The sequence below is a fragment of the Onychostruthus taczanowskii genome, unplaced genomic scaffold (assembly GCF_017590055.1).
Source record: "Onychostruthus taczanowskii isolate IOZ18803 unplaced genomic scaffold, ASM1759005v1 scaffold18, whole genome shotgun sequence".
In the NCBI taxonomy this organism is placed as follows: domain Eukaryota; kingdom Metazoa; phylum Chordata; class Aves; order Passeriformes; family Passeridae; genus Onychostruthus; species Onychostruthus taczanowskii.
Window position 1 is genome coordinate 7,906,304 of NW_024499017.1, and position 17,770 is coordinate 7,924,073.

General features: G+C 46.7%; 1 protein-coding gene across 2 annotated transcripts; it reads left to right on the forward strand.

The window, feature by feature from the left end:
• Positions 1–53: 53 nt before the first annotated feature.
• KATNB1 (katanin regulatory subunit B1) lies at positions 54–17,770 on the forward strand. 2 transcript variants are annotated; one of them, XM_041400915.1, is made up of 19 exons: positions 54–438; positions 3,611–3,741; positions 5,768–5,885; positions 7,575–7,675; positions 8,189–8,230; positions 8,909–8,992; positions 9,972–10,087; positions 10,607–10,678; positions 10,923–11,073; positions 11,462–11,649; positions 11,765–11,898; positions 12,758–12,805; positions 12,981–13,057; positions 13,697–13,816; positions 14,553–14,702; positions 15,022–15,098; positions 15,489–15,563; positions 16,240–16,356; positions 16,929–17,770. In XM_041400915.1, the coding sequence occupies exons 1-19, from the start codon at positions 399–401 to the stop codon at positions 17,059–17,061; spliced, it is 1,974 nt and encodes a 657-aa protein (XP_041256849.1). In that variant the 5' UTR covers positions 54–398; the 3' UTR covers positions 17,062–17,770. The 2 variants fall into 2 exon arrangements, with proteins under 2 accessions (XP_041256849.1, XP_041256850.1); XM_041400916.1 differs by having other exon boundaries at positions 11,768–11,898.

Here is a 17,770-nt window from a genome sequence, read left to right on the forward strand (position 1 = left end):
CGCCATGGCAACCACCCCGCCCTCGCTTCCTATTGGCCGAGCGGCGCGCGGAGCCCGGGCAACCGCCCGGCGCGGCGCGGGGTTGTTGTGAAGGGCTGGTTGCGGGGCGGTGGCGGGCAGGGGGTCCCGGTCCGGTACTGCCGGGCCCCGCCGCCGCCAGCGTCCAGGCCATCGGCCTGGCCCCGACCAGCGCTCCCGTCCCGTGATGTTCATCAGCGGTGAGGCCTCGTCCCCCGCCGCGCCGCCTCTCAGGAGAGTCTCGCCGTGACCGTGTCTGAGTGCCCGCAGGACGGCCGGGGCAGCCCCGGTGCACGGCCTGGCCGAAGGACGCGCTAGCGGAGCGGAGCCCCGCCGGGAGGAGGAAGGCGCTGCCCGCCCGAGAGGCGCCGCGCTGAGCCATGGCCGTGGCCGTCACCACGAAGACGGCATGGAAGCTGCGTGAGTGCCGGCGGGGGAGCCGCCCCGGCTGGGAGCGGGGAGGGGAAGGAGCCGCCTCATCCCTGCCCTGCATGTGCTGCCCCTGCCCTCTTTCTACATTGCTGACTGGAATTTTGAACTCCTGGAAGTCCTGTTGGAAAGCATAGCGGCACAGTGAATAGCGTGGCCTCGTCAGTGCTGTTTTCAAAGGGTCACTGTCTTTATTTTTTCCGGATAGTTGCTGCAGCGCTAGGCTAAGTGCCTGTCTAACCCCACATGACTGTACTGTAGTGCAAGAACAGCCGAGGCAGTGAGGGATGGGGCACCTGCCAAGGGGCAGCCTTGGATGTGCAGAGAGGCTGGGGAATGAGACGCTGGACAGCAGTCCCACAAAAAGGGATGTGGGGTTCCTGGTCGATGTCAAGTTGAAAATGAGTCACCAGCTGTGCCCTGGGGTGTAAGGAGCAAGGTGATGGTCCCACTCTGCTCTGTTGCTGGTGCAGTCCCATCTCGAGTCCTCAGGGCAGGTTTGGGCACCACAGTTTAAGAAGGATATAAAGCTTTTGGAGAGCATCCACAGAAGGGCTGTGAATATGGTGAAGGGTCTAGAGGGTAAGGCATGCAAAGGAGTGATTGAGGTCTCTTGGCTTGTTCAGCCTGGAGGAGACTGAGGGCAGAGCTTACAATGAGCTGCAGCTTTTTCATGAGTGCATTGGAGGGACAGCTCCGATCTCTGCTGTCTGTGACCAGTGAAAGGGCCTGAGCAAGCCTCTGAAGCTGTGCCAGGGGATGTTCAGGTTGAATATTAGGAAAAAGTTCTTCACAGGAGCAGGAGCAGGCTCCTCAGAGAGGTACCTACAGCACCAAGCCTGCGTTTGGCCAACACTCTCAGGCAAAGGGGGGATTGTCCTGTGTAGGACAAGCAGGAGTAGGACTTGATGGTCCTTGTGGGTCCCTTCCAGCTCAGAATATTCTGCCATTCAACAGAAACAGTTCTTGAGAGCCAGGTTATGATGGGGCATCCCCTCAGTGTCAGGGAGAAGGCCTCAAACTTAGCCTCTATGGAGTTGTCCTTCACTGGTGCTCACTCGTACAGGAGGTTCACTGAGCTCTCTGCTGCAGGAGAAATGAGGTGATCCTTGCAGGGCCTCTGTGTCACACACTCTTTGAAATTACTTTGCAAGATAGAGTGAGAATCTGGTTGTTTCATGTCCATTTTTCTTTCTCTGAAGAGCAGTAGACAGTTGAAGACTATCAATTTCTGTCTGGTCACTGATGAGTTATTTCATTGAGGAACGCCTAGAAGCAATAGGACATGATCAGTTGCTTTAGTCAGTGGAAACTGGCTGTCAGAAATAGTGTCCTTGGCTGGTAACACATGGAGTCACCTGAGATTACTGACTTAGGAATTTTGTATCTTTCTGAGCAGAAAGCCATTTGCTGTTTTCTTCCCATCCCTGAAACTCCAGTTGAAGGAGCAGCTGAAAGTCTGTCCATCCCCATTCTCCCTTGGTGGTTCTTGATCTTCATTTTTGCTGGATGCTGCCCCATCTCAGCATCCTCTTTAGGAGGAAAAGCATTCTGAGTGTTAGGGATGTTTCAGCAATGCTAATTAGGAGCTGAGTGTTGCTGATAGCTGGTGACAATAACTTCATTAAATAAAAATTTTGTGGGTTTAAGGGACTTGTGGGCGAGCAAATGAACCTCTCTGCCCAAGGCAGACATCAGTTTATCACCTGGCTTTTAGGAACAGAGGGTTGGATGCTTCTACAATGACTTTTAAACTTACAATATATTATTAAGAAGAAAATCAAGATGGGGAAAAGTGGAGCTGCTGACACACTCATTTCAACAGCAATGCTCAGCATCTGTCCTTGCAATTTTAGCTAGTGAGTTGGTCTAGTAATGCTAATTGCACTTTTGGTTATCTTCTAGTCTGTATATCCATACAGGCTTTGTTTTAGCATTTTTATGTGGAAGTTTGGTCTTTCAACACAATGCAGGTGTATTTTCAGATTTGCCCTTCACATGTAATTTCTGGTCCAGTCACCTTTGTAATTTGAAAGGTGTTTCTCCAGCCCAAGTGAAAGTTGCGCAGTTTTGCTTTCAGAAAAACACTCTGGAGAGTTTGAGATCAAAGTACCTGTAATTATTATTGCAGCCATCTGAAATCCTTTTGGATTAGTGTTGCATGTAAAATGATCACATTGCTCCTCCCAGCCAAACAATCTGAATGAAAGCTGAATTGATGCTACCTAGCATTTTTACAGACTCATAGCCATTTTTACAGTTTCATAACTATGAGGCATGCAAATCCTATGATGTTTTAAAGAAGAGAACAGTTAGATGAAGTTATTGATAAATGCATCTGCCAAAAGCTCCTGCCAAAATTCTGAATGAATTTAAAATTCCACTGAGAGATGTGTAAGCAAATATGCTAATTTTGCTTCTTTTTTTGCCCCAAATTGGTTTCTTTATGATGAGATTTCCATGGAGTTCTGTTGTTGCAGTGTCAGAGCATCCCCTCAGCTCCCAGTTTTTTAGCAGTTATTTAGCATCAATCAGATTTGTTATTTTCTGCCCATTTGGATGGATATTCACCCTCCTGTGTCACAGCTGCATGCCCTGCAGTGCTCAGTTTTGCCTGTGTTCCCTAGTGGGGATGTAGCAAAGTCTCTGCCAAAGCTCAGAGAAGGGAGCTCCACCTCTCCCCACTGCTGAGTCTGGCTTTTTTATGGGTAAGGTAACAAACTGTACTGCTGCTCCTCTGCCAGTTCCTTTCAGGTTGGACTGTCTGCTGCTGCTCTCTAGAACAGGATTAGAGGGCCTTTCACTAGATCACTCTGGCTGCTGTGCGTTACTGCAGGTAAAGTGCCTTGCTGCACTTGAGCAAACCTTCAAAAGCTCCTGAGCTGCTGCAAATGAGAGAAGATGCTTTTTGTAAGCCATGTGAGCACTGGAGTTGTGAAACTTTGGTCAGCAGATGTTTTAAGTGCAGCAGGAAGAGCCAAGAAGGACTGTTCAAAGCAAGATAATAATGTGACTTCTTATCTGAACAGGGGGCTGCTGCAGCTTGTCCAGTGGAAACTGGAAAATGTTTCTGGGGAAAGAGGTTTTTTTTAGACCTTTTGGAGGGATGGGATGAAAATTTTTGTAACTGATCTGTAATGAGTGTTTGCTTTGTTTTGTGCAGAAGAGATCATGGCCCACAGCAGCAATGTATCCTCAGTAGTCCTGGGAAAAGGTTCGGGCCGGATGCTGGCCACTGGAGGAGACGACTGTCGGGTCAACATATGGTCAGTTAGCAAGCCCAACTGCATCATGGTAAGAACAGGCCTGTTTTCAGCTTTTGGGGATGGGAATATTCATTCTGAGGTTTGGAGGGTAAAGAATGAGGGGAAAGATTGTTGGGGTGGAGCCTGTGGGACTTTTGAATGGAGTTTGCAAACACAAAGCTGTGTAACCAGATTCTAGCTAAAGACAGGGACAGAACTGGGTGCCTGGTGAGACCACTGCTCTAGAGACATTGTGGGAATGCTGGAGCTGGACAGTGCTTACTCAGATAATAAATACTGTGCTTTACTATATTACCAGGCTACAAATAATTAAAGGAAGAGTTTTGTACAAGAACAGCTGGGTTTATAGTGCAGGCTACAGGGGCCAGTTTTATACCCTGGGTTTTGCAGTCACAGCAGGATGCATTCCCACCTGTGCCCTAACTGTCACCATGAAGGTTGCCACAATAGTTTGCTGTAGGCTGGGGAGGAGTAACTCTGGTTGCAGTGTGTTAGCAAGGGTAGGGTTACCCCAGCAGTGATCACTAAAGAGCACCATAAATATATATTTAACAGATATCTATCCTGCATCACTTTGCGTGGGTTGTATAAAATCAGCTTTAGCACATGTCTTGTCATTTGTTTAATTAACAACACAATAATGCTGTGGTATCAAAGGCGTTGCTCTAGCCAGTGTGAGCCTTGTGAGAAAAGAACCAGGAAAGGCAGGTCAAAAAGGCTAAAAAGAGAATTTGTCCACTTTATTTTTCCATTCATTAAGCGTGTGAATGATCACCTTTGGCAGGGCTGTGCTTTTGCATAGCGTAGTTAAGCAGTGTCTTTTCAGGCCCTCGGTGGTGGCATGACTCCAGTTTGAAACTGGACTATTGCCTTACTAGAGAAGAAAGTTGAAGGACTAACTCTGTACCTTTCTGTGGTGGCAGAGCTGCACCTCTCCTGTGCTTCCTGGAACCACAGACACTGAGAGCTGCTGTTTCTGAGAGGCAGGGACTGACTGACCTGCTTGTGCCATTCTTGTATATCAAAAGAATCTTGATTTTTAGGGTTGTTCTCTGAAGTTCATTTTTAGTGTTTATATTACAATGATTATGGATGTTTGTGTTGGCAAAGAGGGAGAAGAGGGGCTTTTCAAGTAACACTGGGACTTGGTTTAAGTGTGATGGTTGTTACTTGGTTTAAGTAATGGCAGTTGCTACTGTGGATTTTGTAAAGGATTTCAATTGCACATGGTTTCCTAAGACAGCTCCATCAGAACAGGCAGCTTCCAACTGGCATTCCCAGCCTCTGTATGTGTGTGGGAGGCACAGAGCTAGTGTAGCTATTTAAAAAGACATTTGAGGATGGACTAAAGCAGAGAATGCTGCTTGTTTGGCAAGCAAAAAGTCTGCAGTGGTGGGATTTGTTTTTAGAGCTAGTTTTAAATACTCTTGTGTTTTACTAAAATATGGGCCTTTTCAAAATGCTGATGTAATTTGTAAGCTTTCAGGTGCTGAAGGATGAAAGGAGCCTCATGTGAATTACTGCCTTATGCCTCAAGTCAGTAATTCAGTATTAGCACCATGCTATCACTGTGACATCCATTGCTGGCAGCAACCTATGGCTCCCTGCTTTTGTGAAGGTTTCAAAGTAGTCCTGCTTTTGCTCTTGCTTGGATTTTGTAACTGGTTCATGACACTTACATGACCCATTTAGAGCAAACACGGTGCCATTGTGCTACCACAGCATAATTTTTATGATGTAAGAATGTGTCAGCCTTGTCTGAGCATCCACACCTAATGTTTAACTACCTGTGTCTCTGTTGATGCATCTTTTAAAACTTAGTCAGTGTGCCCCAGAAAGTGATTCCAAAGATAATGTGGGAATACAGGTGTGCTGTGCTGGGTGCAGTGATGGGCTTTAGAGTGCTCTGCCACCCTGCTGGCTGCTGAGGAAAAAGAACTGTGGCACAGCTAGGTGTCCCAGCTCATGGTTAAAGAGTGGACTTTGAACAATACCAGGGTTCCTGCAGGGCTGTGCCAGCAGCTGTTGCCTGACCCTGATGGTTTTCTTTGCAGAGCTTGACAGGCCACACATCCCCCATTGAGAGCCTACAGGTCAACCCAAATGAGAAGCTCATAGTTGCAGGGTCCCGGTCAGGCTCCATTCGAGTTTGGGACCTGGAAGCTGCCAAAGGTACGTGCCCATGAGTTTTTGCTTCTGCTCATGCACACTTTTTGGGGAATCCTTATGTTTAATGCCTATCCTGACCCAGAAGGTTCCTGGTTTAAGAAGAAACAGGAGCCTGGTATTGCTTTCATCTTCACCTGCATCTCTTTTTTGCCCTTCTACTGAGGGTATAGAGCTGTGTATTCATGCTTGAGCAGAAATTTGCACATGTTTTGAGGACACGGATCTGAGGAACTAGTTTCTATGGTTTTGACCTGAGTGTGTCAAAATCTGTATTCCAGATCAGTTTCCATGCACCTATAGATAACTAGGCATATATAATTTGTATTCAGAGTCTCAGCTTAGAATTGTCAACCTTAATAAAAGGATCCCAAACCAGACTGGATGTTTTAAGTATATTAGGTTCTGCATAAACGCAGGAATCCTCTGCTTGTTGTCTTCTTGTTCTTAGGTTCTAAGTTTTTTCCAATTTTTCTGCTCTCCTGCTCTTGCATGGCCACATAAATAGACAAAGACCTAATTTTTAATAAATTGTAAAAGCTATGAACTCATCAAGCTCTGATCCTTTAAAGGCCACTGTTGAGTCATGCTTTATTTATTGCATTTTCCTCAAATCCTAGAATGAGTTTGCAAACGTATCATAAATCACTTGAGTGCATTCCAGCAGGAATACCAGAAAGTGACTGAATATTTCTTATAGGTTACTACTTGTTCATAGAAGGAATGTGTAGTGAAAATAGACTTACACTGGCTGAGCTAAGGAGGCAAACCACAGGCAGCATCAATAATGGAAAGCACTGATGTCATTCAGACAGTTAGAATCAGCTCAGTTATGGAATAGTTTGGCTCTGCCCATGGGGAGTAGCTGATCTGGCTGCATTTATTAGAAGACCTATGAGCCAGTGTCTGTGCAAATGACCACTCCAGCTCTGGCTCAAGAGCTAATTTCTGCCAGGGGAGTCATCAGCTTGTTCCAGATGATGGATGAGGGAGAGGGATTGCCCTTGTTATTATCTGAGCAGTTTTTCTTAGAATTGAGTTCTGCATTTGTCACTGCTTGCCGAGATATGATGTACCAGTTCTACTGGTCCTTGCTGGTTTCCAGAATTACAGGGGGTGTTACTTGATGACTTGCTGAAACACTGATCTTTTCTTTGTCTCCTGCTTCCTAAGCATCCATTTCCTGTCTTTATGGTGATTCTTTCAAGGGGCAATTGAAGGACTCCAGGGTGAATATTGGAACTAAGAGGTGGTGCCTGGATGGAGTGCAGAGTCCTGGGAAAGGGTCTATCTGATAACTGCCAGGTGAATGCTGCAGGCAGTCAAGACTGTTTCACTTCACTTCCCAGCCAAAACTGTTCCTCCTCTGGCCCGTTTTGCTGTCTGTGTAACAAAATGGAAAGATGCACTGCCTGCCAGCTGCCTCATGTTCAGAATGGAGATCCTTGGAGTTCTGTCTGTAGTTTCCATATCTAAGAATAGGACTGTCATTAAGTTCATTGGTCATGGGCTTTCTATTGCTGTTTCTTTGCATTGCTGGGATAAAGTCAGAGGCATTTCCACAAAATAATGTGTATTTCTATAAAATAATGGTGGGGATAGTATGGCTACACTTCTGCATAATGTCTGGTGGAAATGAGTTATTAAATATTTTCCCCCTATTCCTTCTCTCTGCTCTGCCTCTCCTTTTCCCAGTTCTTCGTACCCTACCAGGTCACAAAGCAAATATCTGCAGCCTTCATTTCCATCCTTTTGGAAGCTTTGTGGCATCTGGCTCTTTGGACACCAACATTAAGGTAAAACTCAGCTTGCATCAGAGATTTCCCTCTTGCAGTGTCTTTGTTTTGAAGAGTGCCAGAACACGTTCTGTGTCAAGCTGTTGGTGGATGCTGCACATCATTTCCATGTGTGGGCAGGTGTGTTTGTGAGTGCTTGTGAAATCTGTGTGTGTATTTTCACAGCCAGCTCATGAATGTGACTCCTCTGGTGTGGAATGTAGCTCTGAGTAAGGTGCCAGCCAAGACCTGGTGTCAGCAAGCACAGATGTCCTGGTTGCTGTGGATTGTATCTGCTTCCACAGACTGTGTTTGACTGTCAGAACTGAGCTGCTGTAGTAAGAGATACCTTCCAGGAGTGATTCTCACTTGGGGAGTTAGAAAATACCCCTAAGGCCTGCAGGGGCTCAGCAGCCCATTCATTCTGCAGTATCTGTTAGCTTGGTGACACAGAGATCCCTTGTTCTGGCAGGACCCTTGAGGTCCCAACATACTGCTTTAAATATACAATTTGTTTGCTTTTCTTCCTTGTAGCTCTGGGATGTAAGAAGAAAAGGCTGTATCTTCACATTCAAGGTAAAATATTTCATTATGTTTTGAAAAGAGGGGAGAAATATTTATTTTGAGGACTTGTAAGCAAACCTAAATGTGATTATGTACAATGAACTTCCTGGTTTTCCAGCATGAAAATAAGATCTGTGTGATTTTTGAAGTGGCCTGGGAAACCTCAGCAGGCCTCTGCAAGCTGTGTGGGAATATGAAATGGATATTATAGGATATCAATGGGTATCATGTGCTATAGTGTGGGGGATGGTGAGCATCCATGAGGGTATCATGTGGCTTCAGTGGGGGATGGAGAGCATCCATGAGGGTTTCTTTATATTCTTAATGGTACTACCACTGCACTGAGATGGCTCTGTTCTTGGGACCTTTTTCTATCTGAAGAACTTGCTCTATATTAATTTCATGTATAAACCAGACACAGCACTTCTAGCTGACCATATGTAAATCTGTAATTTAGAACTGATTCTTATTAGTGCAGCCAGATCTGTATTTACCATACTTAAACTGATGGCATAAATGACTAGGTGAGAGAGATTACACACATTTAGTGTGGCTGGGTGTAGTGTTTTGAGTACAGTGTTGTGTTCTGCAAGCTGTGAGCTCTGTAAAACACTTAATTGGTTTTGGGCTATTACATTGTATAGGATTGAAAGACAAAAGCCAGAATGCTGTTTGTTTTCCTCATTTCAGGGTCACACAGAAGCAGTTCGGTGTCTCCGCTTCAGCCCTGATGGGAAATGGGTGGCCTCTGCTGCTGATGATCACACTGTAAAGGTAATTTATTGTGACACCTTCCTTATGTGCTTGTGGCACATGGGAATGCTGGGATTGCCTTTTTACCAGGCATAAATACCCTTAGTTCATTTGGCAGCTGGCTGAGCCCTGTGGCTTTGCAGAGATCGGTTTTCTTGTGGGGATCCTGTCTGATAGCCCACAACACCCATGGAAGAGCTGCATGGGTTGAAAGGCCCTTATCCAGCAGGCACATTGGGAGAGACTATGCACAGGAAAATCGATGTTTTGATGGCAGTAGAGTTGTGATACCTGAATGTTTGCCTCAGTAAACCTTGTAGAATGAGTTGTCCACAGCACATTGCTTCACCAGACTAATTTCTGGCTCTGTTTGTGTTATACACGTTACATGTGATTATCAGACTGAAAATTGCTGTCAGGACTGAGCAGAGCAAGAGGAGTATGGAGGAATGGAGATTAAGGACTGATTTTATTTTCTGTTTCACATGAAATTAACTGATCAGTTATTTCATTGCATTTTCAAGTGGAGAGTAAAGCACACGAAGAAGGAATTGCTAAGGGATTCAGAGTTTTTGAATTTTTGTTTGTTCACTTTTGAGATATAGTCTGTGGGGACAGATGGAACTGCTATATTTTGTCTCAGTCTCTAAATATAAACCAGAAACTTCTAGGGGACAAGTTACATGGAAAATAAAAGATAATGCAAAAAAAAAAAAAAAAGCAAAAAGCCCAACAAAACAAAGCCTTAACAGATTTGGATGGCAAGTTACATGGAAAATAACAGATAATACAAAAAAAAAAAAAGAAAAAAGCCCAACAAAACAAAGCCTTAACAGATTTGGATGGTACTCTTTCCCTGATTATTGCTTTCTTTGACAGACTTGGGTCTGTTCTTGGAGGGGGGAAGTGTTAAAGGTTACCAGTACAAGGAAATCCCAGGTGTATTGGAAATCTCTAACAGTTAATCTCTTCAAAAGTCTCTTTTTTTTCCTCCTTTCAGCTGTGGGATCTGACTGCTGGGAAGTTAATGTTTGAGTTTACGGGACACACCGGCCCAGTAAACGTTGTTGAATTCCATCCCAATGAGTACCTTTTGGCTTCTGGCAGCTCTGACAGGTACATAATGGGAGGGAGAAAGAAGGGAAATGTATATGTCTATTCCATTTCCTGATGCCCTTCCTTGTAAGAAGGGCATGTCAAGAGGAATGTCACTCAATTCAAACCTGCCATTGCAAGAGCCAGACATCTAGACAGCAGGACGTGACATCTGTGATGGGCAGAACGTGGAGATCTTCCCTTCTCATGCAAAATTGATGGCACCTTCTGCCACACTAGAAACCAGTGTGTAGCCCCAAGCCTCTCACAAATCCAGCTGACATTCTGTGTGAACAGTAGGCAGCCCTGCTCAGCTGGCAGGGTGTCCTCTTAGCTCTGAGCTGGCTCTAAATGCCTGTCTGTGTTTAGAGCCTCTAAGTATCTGCCTGAATTTATGGATCTTAGCTAGACCAGCCTTCTGTGTAGGCTCACTCTATGTGCACAACAGCAAAAGTCATTCTGTTAATGTTTTGTTTAAAATGTGGATCCTAGTGTGGTTTCTAGAGCAATGAGCAGTGAATTTTGTTGTGTTGTGTACAGGACTGTTCGATTCTGGGACTTGGAGAAGTTTCAAGTTGTGAGCTGTATTGAAGAGGAGGCCACTCCTGTCAGGTACATTAAATTGCTACTGAAATGTGCTAGGCAGAGACTAAATGTGGGGTGAAGCAGGGATTTCCTCAGAGAGAGACTTTACTGGGGAGTAGTTTGGGCTGCTGGAGATACTGCACAGGTGAACACCACATTGCAAGGTTCATTGTTAGAAACAAAACTGAAGGTGTTCAGTGTAGTCAGAGATCCACAAGGACTGAGCAAGGTGGGAATGCTGTGCCTGATTCTCCTCCTGCCTTCCTCCCAGGTGTGTGCTCTTCAACCCGGACGGCTGCTGCCTGTACAGCGGCTTCCAGGATTCGCTGCGTGTGTACGGCTGGGAGCCAGAGCGCTGTTTTGATGTGGTCTTGGTGAACTGGGGAAAAGTAGCTGACTTGTCTATCAGCAACAACCAGCTGGTAAGCCACTGCTCCTGAGGCAGGGGTAGGCAGCTGTGAAACACAAGATAAAATCCTGCTGCCTCCTTGCAGGCCTTCAGACCTGTAAGCTTGTGTCAGGGCTTGCAGCATGCCCAAAGGCTGTGTGCCTTGTGCTCCACTTTGTGTCTCTGGCTTCTGGAGGAAAGAACTGGAGCTTAGTTTGACTAGTATTTAAAAGCTATGCTTGGCAAAAGTTTTATCCAAGCCTTTTAAAATTGCTGGCAACTTCAGGTTGAAAAATCTGCAGCACTGACCTGAGAAGTCCTCAAGCACAGTTGCTCAGGGTCACTCCATCATGCCTGCTCTCAAAAGGGCTGGTGTGCACCCCCACTCCTTGGTGAATTATCTTGATCTTTTGCCTCTGCAGATAGGAGTTTCCTTTGCACAAAGCACAGTCTCTTCCTTCGTTGTGGATCTCAGCAGAGTCCCAAAGTCAGATTCTGTTCCTCATGGGTTGATCAGGGACGACCAGCCTCTTGTGCCACCCACCCCCACAGGGTCCTCCCTTCGCCGCATCTATGACAGGCCCTCAACGAGCTGCAGCAAGCCACAGAGGTGAGGCAGTCTGCTGGCTTGTTGAGTTTCCAGATTTTAAGGAAATGCCCAGGCATTTCAGTGTTCTCTCTCTCTGACAATATGGCTTCCCCTGACAACAACTCTTTTTCCACAGCAGAGTGAAGCACAACTCGGAGAGTGAGAGGCACAGTCCTAGCAGTGAAGATGACCGGGATGAGAAGGAATCAAAGGCTGAGATCCAGAACCAGGAGGATTACAAAGAGATCTTCCAGCCCAAGAATGCAATCTGTCAGTACCAGGGTTTACAGTGCCTTTGAGTGGTGTTTGGGTTTGAGATCAGGGTGCTAAACTGATTCGATGGAACTGACCTTTAGCTTACTGTAACAGAGGCTTCACCTCTCTGTAACAGAGGCTTCACCTCCACCTGAGAGGCTTCACCCTCCACCTGTGACTGGAGAGTTTAGAAAGCTTTTCTTTAATATTCTGTGCTTGGACACTGATGCACAGATCATGTTGGTGAATGACTTAAAGGAGGCACCTTTTCTAGGGTCCAGTGATGTCTGTTTGAAGCCTGGCTCTGGAATCCAGAGCTTCATTGTAAATATGCTGCCTTCCTATTCTGATTAGAGCATTAAGGGAATTTTGTTAGTTTAGAATTTTGCTATGTATAAGATCAGCAGTCTTCATTAAAGAAGGAAAGGCAAAATGTTTTGTTAAAGCAAAGACTTGTTGTTTAGGAGGCATTGTGCAGTGTCTGCATCTCATTTTTATGCAAATGATAAAAATGAGATACTCTTTCTGAGGAATTCATTGCATTATTTTTATTTACTTATATAAATCAATAACAGGAGGTGGATTTTTCCTAGTATCATTTGTTGTGACAGTGCCTTGTCTCACACTTCACACCTCTACAGCAGCAGTGAGCCACAGGGGTCAGTTTTGTCCCTTCTATCCATGAAGGCTGAAAGCTTTTAGCTAAACTCAACAATAGTGTCAAGGTCCAAAGGAGATAACTCTGCTTGCTGTATCACTGATTACCGTCATGTGTGGAGTTGTTGGAGATTTCTCTGCTCCAAGGTTGACTTACCATTTATCTGTAGCCTTGGCTGCTCCTTCATGTGTTTATTATTTAAATCTTTTTCTGTAGGCCGAACTCCTCCTCGAAATGAGCCTTTTCCTGCCCCTCCAGAGGATGGTGAGTATGGAAATGACCCCTTGGTGGGGATGGGGTTAATGGCCCTCAAGAGAGGGAGAGCTGCCTGAAGGCAGAAATTACTCCTTGCAGTATAGCAAGGAGTACTCTTGAATGGCAAGTTACTCTTGAAAGTACCAATCAGTTTCTGCTTTCCCACTTCTCTCCCTCTTGGTAGAGCCTGGAACTGCAAAGGAAGCAGTGAAGCCCAGCCAAGCTGTGGATGTCCAGACCTCGCTGCCAAAGCAGGAGCTCGTACGTTCTGTGTGCTCTGTGAATCTGTGCCCTGCTCCCTCTGTGAACAATGTGCAGAGCTGGAGAATTTGTGATTTCTGCTCAGGCTGGTTCCTTCACTGCAGGGCAGTAAAAGTGCAGCTCCAGGCTTTGTGCTGCCAAGTGTCTTGCCTTAGCAGAGAAACAAAGGCCAAGCCTCCGACAGGCTCTGTTGTTTTGCTGCTTGTGCTTGCAGTGGTGCTTCTTGCATCTCAGAATTGGGGCACTCAGAGAATCAAGTGCCAGGTTTCTACAAATGCTTGAACAGAGGCTGTTTTGTTGCCAAAAGTGCAAGCAGCTGATGGGCCAGTATTCATTTTACTGGCTTCTTTAGAATTCTCTCTTAGCCTTCAGGCTGGCCACAGCCCATTGCCCTAATTTCAGATAACAATAACATCACTTGGCACTTCTGCTGGGGCATCTCCATTTTCTTTACAAACCTTAATTATATCGTGGTGTATACCTGAGAGACACTTTATTGCCTCTTAAATTATGCTAGCAAACTGCAGACTGTTTCTATGTTAGGGCCCTGCTGTGAGAAGAAAGCAGGTCAGAAATAAAGATCATCAGACTAGGACCAAACTATTCCTGCTAGAGCTTTTATCCCAATTTCTCCTGCAGCCTGATCCAGTCCAGAGGCCACTGATTGCCTCCTCAACTTCTTTGAGCAGAACAGAGCCATCAGTGATTCCTGCAGCCAGGAATGAGCCCATTGGACTGAAGGCCTCTGACTTTCTCCCAGTAAGTGTCTCTGGACAATGTTTTCCAGCCAATGTCTGTGTTGGGTGGCATCAGAAAGAGGCTGCCCCATTGTGATATGTATGAATACAGCAGAGTTGAGCCCTGCTCTTACCAAAGCAGAGAGCAAGGGGTGAGACAGCGGTTCATTTAAAAAATTAGTCTCTGCCATTACATGTACATAATAATTTCACAGGAATCTCTGCCTCTTGCATCTTGGAGGCTTCTTGGTCTCTCTTGGGGAGGGCATTCCCTTGTCCTAAAAAGGGGGAAAGACCAGAGCATCCTGATGATGTCAAACTCTAAATGTGAGTAAAGGAAGTAGTGGTTCTGTCATGGCCTGGGCAGGAAGCAAATTGAGAGTCTAATGAATTATGTAAGATTTTTGCTTTGTAGTGAAACTTGCAGTTCCCAGGCAAGTGTTTCACATAAGAAAATTGGGTTTGTGTGAAAACATTTCTTCATTCAAAAACATGCTGGTTTTGAAAACTTATTTTAAATTCACCTTTTCTGAGAGTTTTTCCAAAGCTTTAAACATGTTTGTGATTGATGTAGTAGAAAAAGCAGGGAATCAGTAACTGAAATCAGAACAAATTGAGCATTTCCATTTCAAAAGGTTTTTACAACCATCTGCAAGAAAGTCAGTATTCAGTGACAATCTCTGCACCAAAATTGGCTCTCACCTAGGCTCCCACTGTTCTGTGCCATCCTGCTCTGTTACTGGTGTCTGTACTTGCAGGCTGTGAAGAGCCAAAGCCAGACGGAGCTGGTGGATGAGGAGGCCATGTCCCAGATCAGGAAAGGCCACGAGACCATGTGCGTGGTGCTCACCAGCCGCCACAAGAACCTGGACGCCGTGAGGGCTGTGTGGAGCACCAGTGACATCAAGGCAAGCATGTGGAGGTGCCTGAGGCTCATCAGGGGAGCAGCTGAGCAGCTCTCTTTGCTTCTCTGGGGCTGATTCTGCCTCGTAGAAAACACAGGGTCTCTCAGCTTTTGTCCCCAGGGATGCACCACAGAGTGCTGCAGCTGAATGGTCACAAAGAAACTCACATGGAGAAAACTTTCCCATGAGAGAGTCCTCTTCCCTGGCCAACTTCATGTTTCCTCTACCTTGTTTTGGAAAAGCAGCACTAGATACTAATTTGCATTAGCCTAACCAGTTTGACCTCTGCAATAGATGACTTTTTCTTCCCCTTCTCTCTCAGAACTCTCTGGACTCTGCAGTGGCTATCAATGATCTGTCTGTTGTCGTGGATCTCTTGAATATTGTCAACCAAAAAGCGTGAGTGCTGGATGGGGTCAGCCCCTGGGATGTGCAAGAGCTGCCTGGCTGGGAGTTTGGAGCTCTGCCTTGTACCTGCCCCATGTCCAGTGGGCCATGGCAGCATGAAATTCATGTGCTTGTAGTCACATCTTCAAGCCTGCAGTGACAGAAACTGCTGGAGTTATTTGGGGCCAAGGAAAATCAAAGTCTTGGGGCTTCATAAAGTGATTCTCCTGAGAGTCAAAGAAATATGTCCGAACCTGCCACTTTCTCTCACGAGGGGGAGTCAGTGAACTTGCTCTGTGAACCTGAGTGTGTCTGTCTGGGCATTTGCCAGGAAGTATTTGTGTCAGCTTGGCTTTGTAAAGCCTCAGTCTCCAGTCAGAGGATATGTCCTTTTCTTTTCAGGTCTCTCTGGAAGCTGGATTTGTGTACTATAGTCCTGCCACAGATAGAAAAACTACTCCAAAGTAAATATGAAAGGTGAGGCTTCAAGAACATGGTGTGCTTGAGGGACAGGGTGTGGGTAGTGATAGGAGAGCTGTGCTGGGTATTTTTTACCTGAAGAAAAATCTTGAGAAATCACTGCAGATACAGTCTCATGCTGATATGATGCCTGAAAAATAATGGTGGAGTTGCCAGGTGTGCGGGGGAAAAAATACAGAAAGTATGCATGGGCAGGAAGAGCAGGATAGTGGGATTTGTCATAGATGTGTTGGATTGAAGACAGCTGTGGCAGTCAGGAGGGGTCATGTAAAACAAATGGGCTTTGCATGCTGCTGGGAGTGAGGCTGTCAGCTTGGGACAAGCAAGGAATCAAGTCTTGCAACAGCCCTGGGGACTCATCTTTACAGGGAAAAATTGCAGCCTGTCTTAGGATGGCTTTTCTACTCTTCCTTTCTTCTGGGAGAGAGGTTCCTGCCAGGTTCCCTTGGCAGGACATCTCTGCCCTTGAGCAGAGGTCCCACTTGGGTGGGGTATGTGCCAGGACCTTTGGAACAGACTTGCTTTGTGAAAGCTTTGGAGCTCTGACGTGTTGTCGGTACTTGGCTGTTGCTCTCCTTCCCTGGTTACAGGTGGTGCAGTGGAGTTGTTTGAGGGCTGTGTGCTGGGGGGACAGGAATGACATTCAAGAGGGACCCCATTCTCTGTTTTTCAGTTACGTGCAGACTGGCTGCACATCCTTGAAACTCATTCTCCAGAGATTCCTGCCACTCATCACAGACATCCTTGCTGCACCACCTTCTGTTGGAGTGGACATCAGCAGAGAGGAAAGGTGAGGCACACGCTTCCACTTGCTCCCTCCTGGGACCAGCCTTTCTCTTGGCTGAGCTTTGTCCTTGCCATCAGGGCTCTGATACCAGACTGGACATGCCTTCCCTTTGTCTGCAAACAGCAATCCCTCCTGCTCAGAGGAAAAGGACTGCCTTTCCCTTTGCCTCTGTGCATTGAGTCATTCCTAAACAAAGTATCGGGAGTAAATCCACCCTGTGGTTTTCTCCTCTGCCTCACAAGAAACATGATTTGGTAGCCAGGCCCTGGATTTTGAGTTCATTCACAGGATAGCTCCTCTCTGGGAATTGGCTTTTGGAAAACAGCACCTTCTTTTTCTGGAGTGTACTGCCAAAGGGGGAAGAGGGCTGAAAAGCTCTTATGCTGTTCTCCTGTCTCATCAGGACATGGGCTGAATGCCTGGTGTTTTCTCAGAGCTGTGCTCATATTTCAGCCTCTTCCAGGCCATTTTCAGGGCCTTTCTCTCCTGCTTGAGTTGCCTCTCTGGCACTGCAAGAAATGCCACACCTCAGGCAACTAGGGATTCATGCTGTGTCTGCTGTCATTTTTTTCCAGGCTTCACAAATGCAAGTTGTGCTACAAGCAGCTGAAGAACATCAGTAACGTTGTCAAGAACAAGTCTGGGCTCAGCGGCCGCCATGGTAGTGCCTTTCGGGAACTGCTTCTCCTCATGGCTGTCCTGGACTAACAGCCACCACCTCCTCATGTACAAATACAGGTGGCCAAGCTTCCCCTGCTCGTGGTCTGGCTGGATTTCAGATCTCTCCGTGTGTCCGTCCTTTCCCCCTGCCCCTGTCCAGCTCGGTAGGGAAGTGGAATCTGCCTGGCTGGTCGCCCACCCAGCCCTGGTGCCTTGCGGGCTGGATGGAGGACCCGAGTGGAGAGACGTGTGTGCTGTGTGAGGGGCCCTGGCGGGTGGAGGGCCCCACAGAGCCCTGTAGGGAAGCTGCTTCATTTCAGCTCTTCATCTCAGCTCTGGGCTGCTCTGTGTGCTGGCCTGTCCCCGCAGGAGGGCTCTGAGCCTGCTGTCACCCCTCCTTCCCGCTTGTGCTGTCGGTTCTTGTTGCCTGGCCCTGTGGGCCAGGGCCCCGCTCTCGCTGTGCAGCTGCTGAGGACTGCAGCCACCGCCCCACAAACGCCTGCTGTGGGGTGGATGCCCTTTCCATACAGAAGGGACTTCACCTGCCACGGGGGACCAGCCCCTTTGGCTTCATCTGACATGGGCAAGGACACTGTGCCACTGTGCTGGTGCATCTCAAGGACCTGGACCAAGAGGCTTCCTCTTGGCTTCTTAGACATCCCTGCTGACACCCAGGGCTGCAGAGGATCAGTACCTTCAGACTGTCCTTGGATCTGAGGTCTACCTGGACCTGATAAAACATGTGACTTAAACAGGA

What these genes read in the sequence shown, in the direction of transcription:
- KATNB1 (XM_041400915.1), top strand. Translation starts at nt 399, where the DNA reads ATGGCCGTGGCCGTCACCACGAAGACGGCATGGAAGCTGC. An exon ending in CTCCAAAGTAAATATGAAAG is followed by an intron (nt 15,564 to 16,239) that starts GTGAGGCTTCAA and finishes TCTGTTTTTCAG; the next exon opens with TTACGTGCAGACTGGCTGCA. An exon ending in GACATCAGCAGAGAGGAAAG is followed by an intron (nt 16,357 to 16,928) that starts GTGAGGCACACG and finishes ATTTTTTTCCAG; the next exon opens with GCTTCACAAATGCAAGTTGT.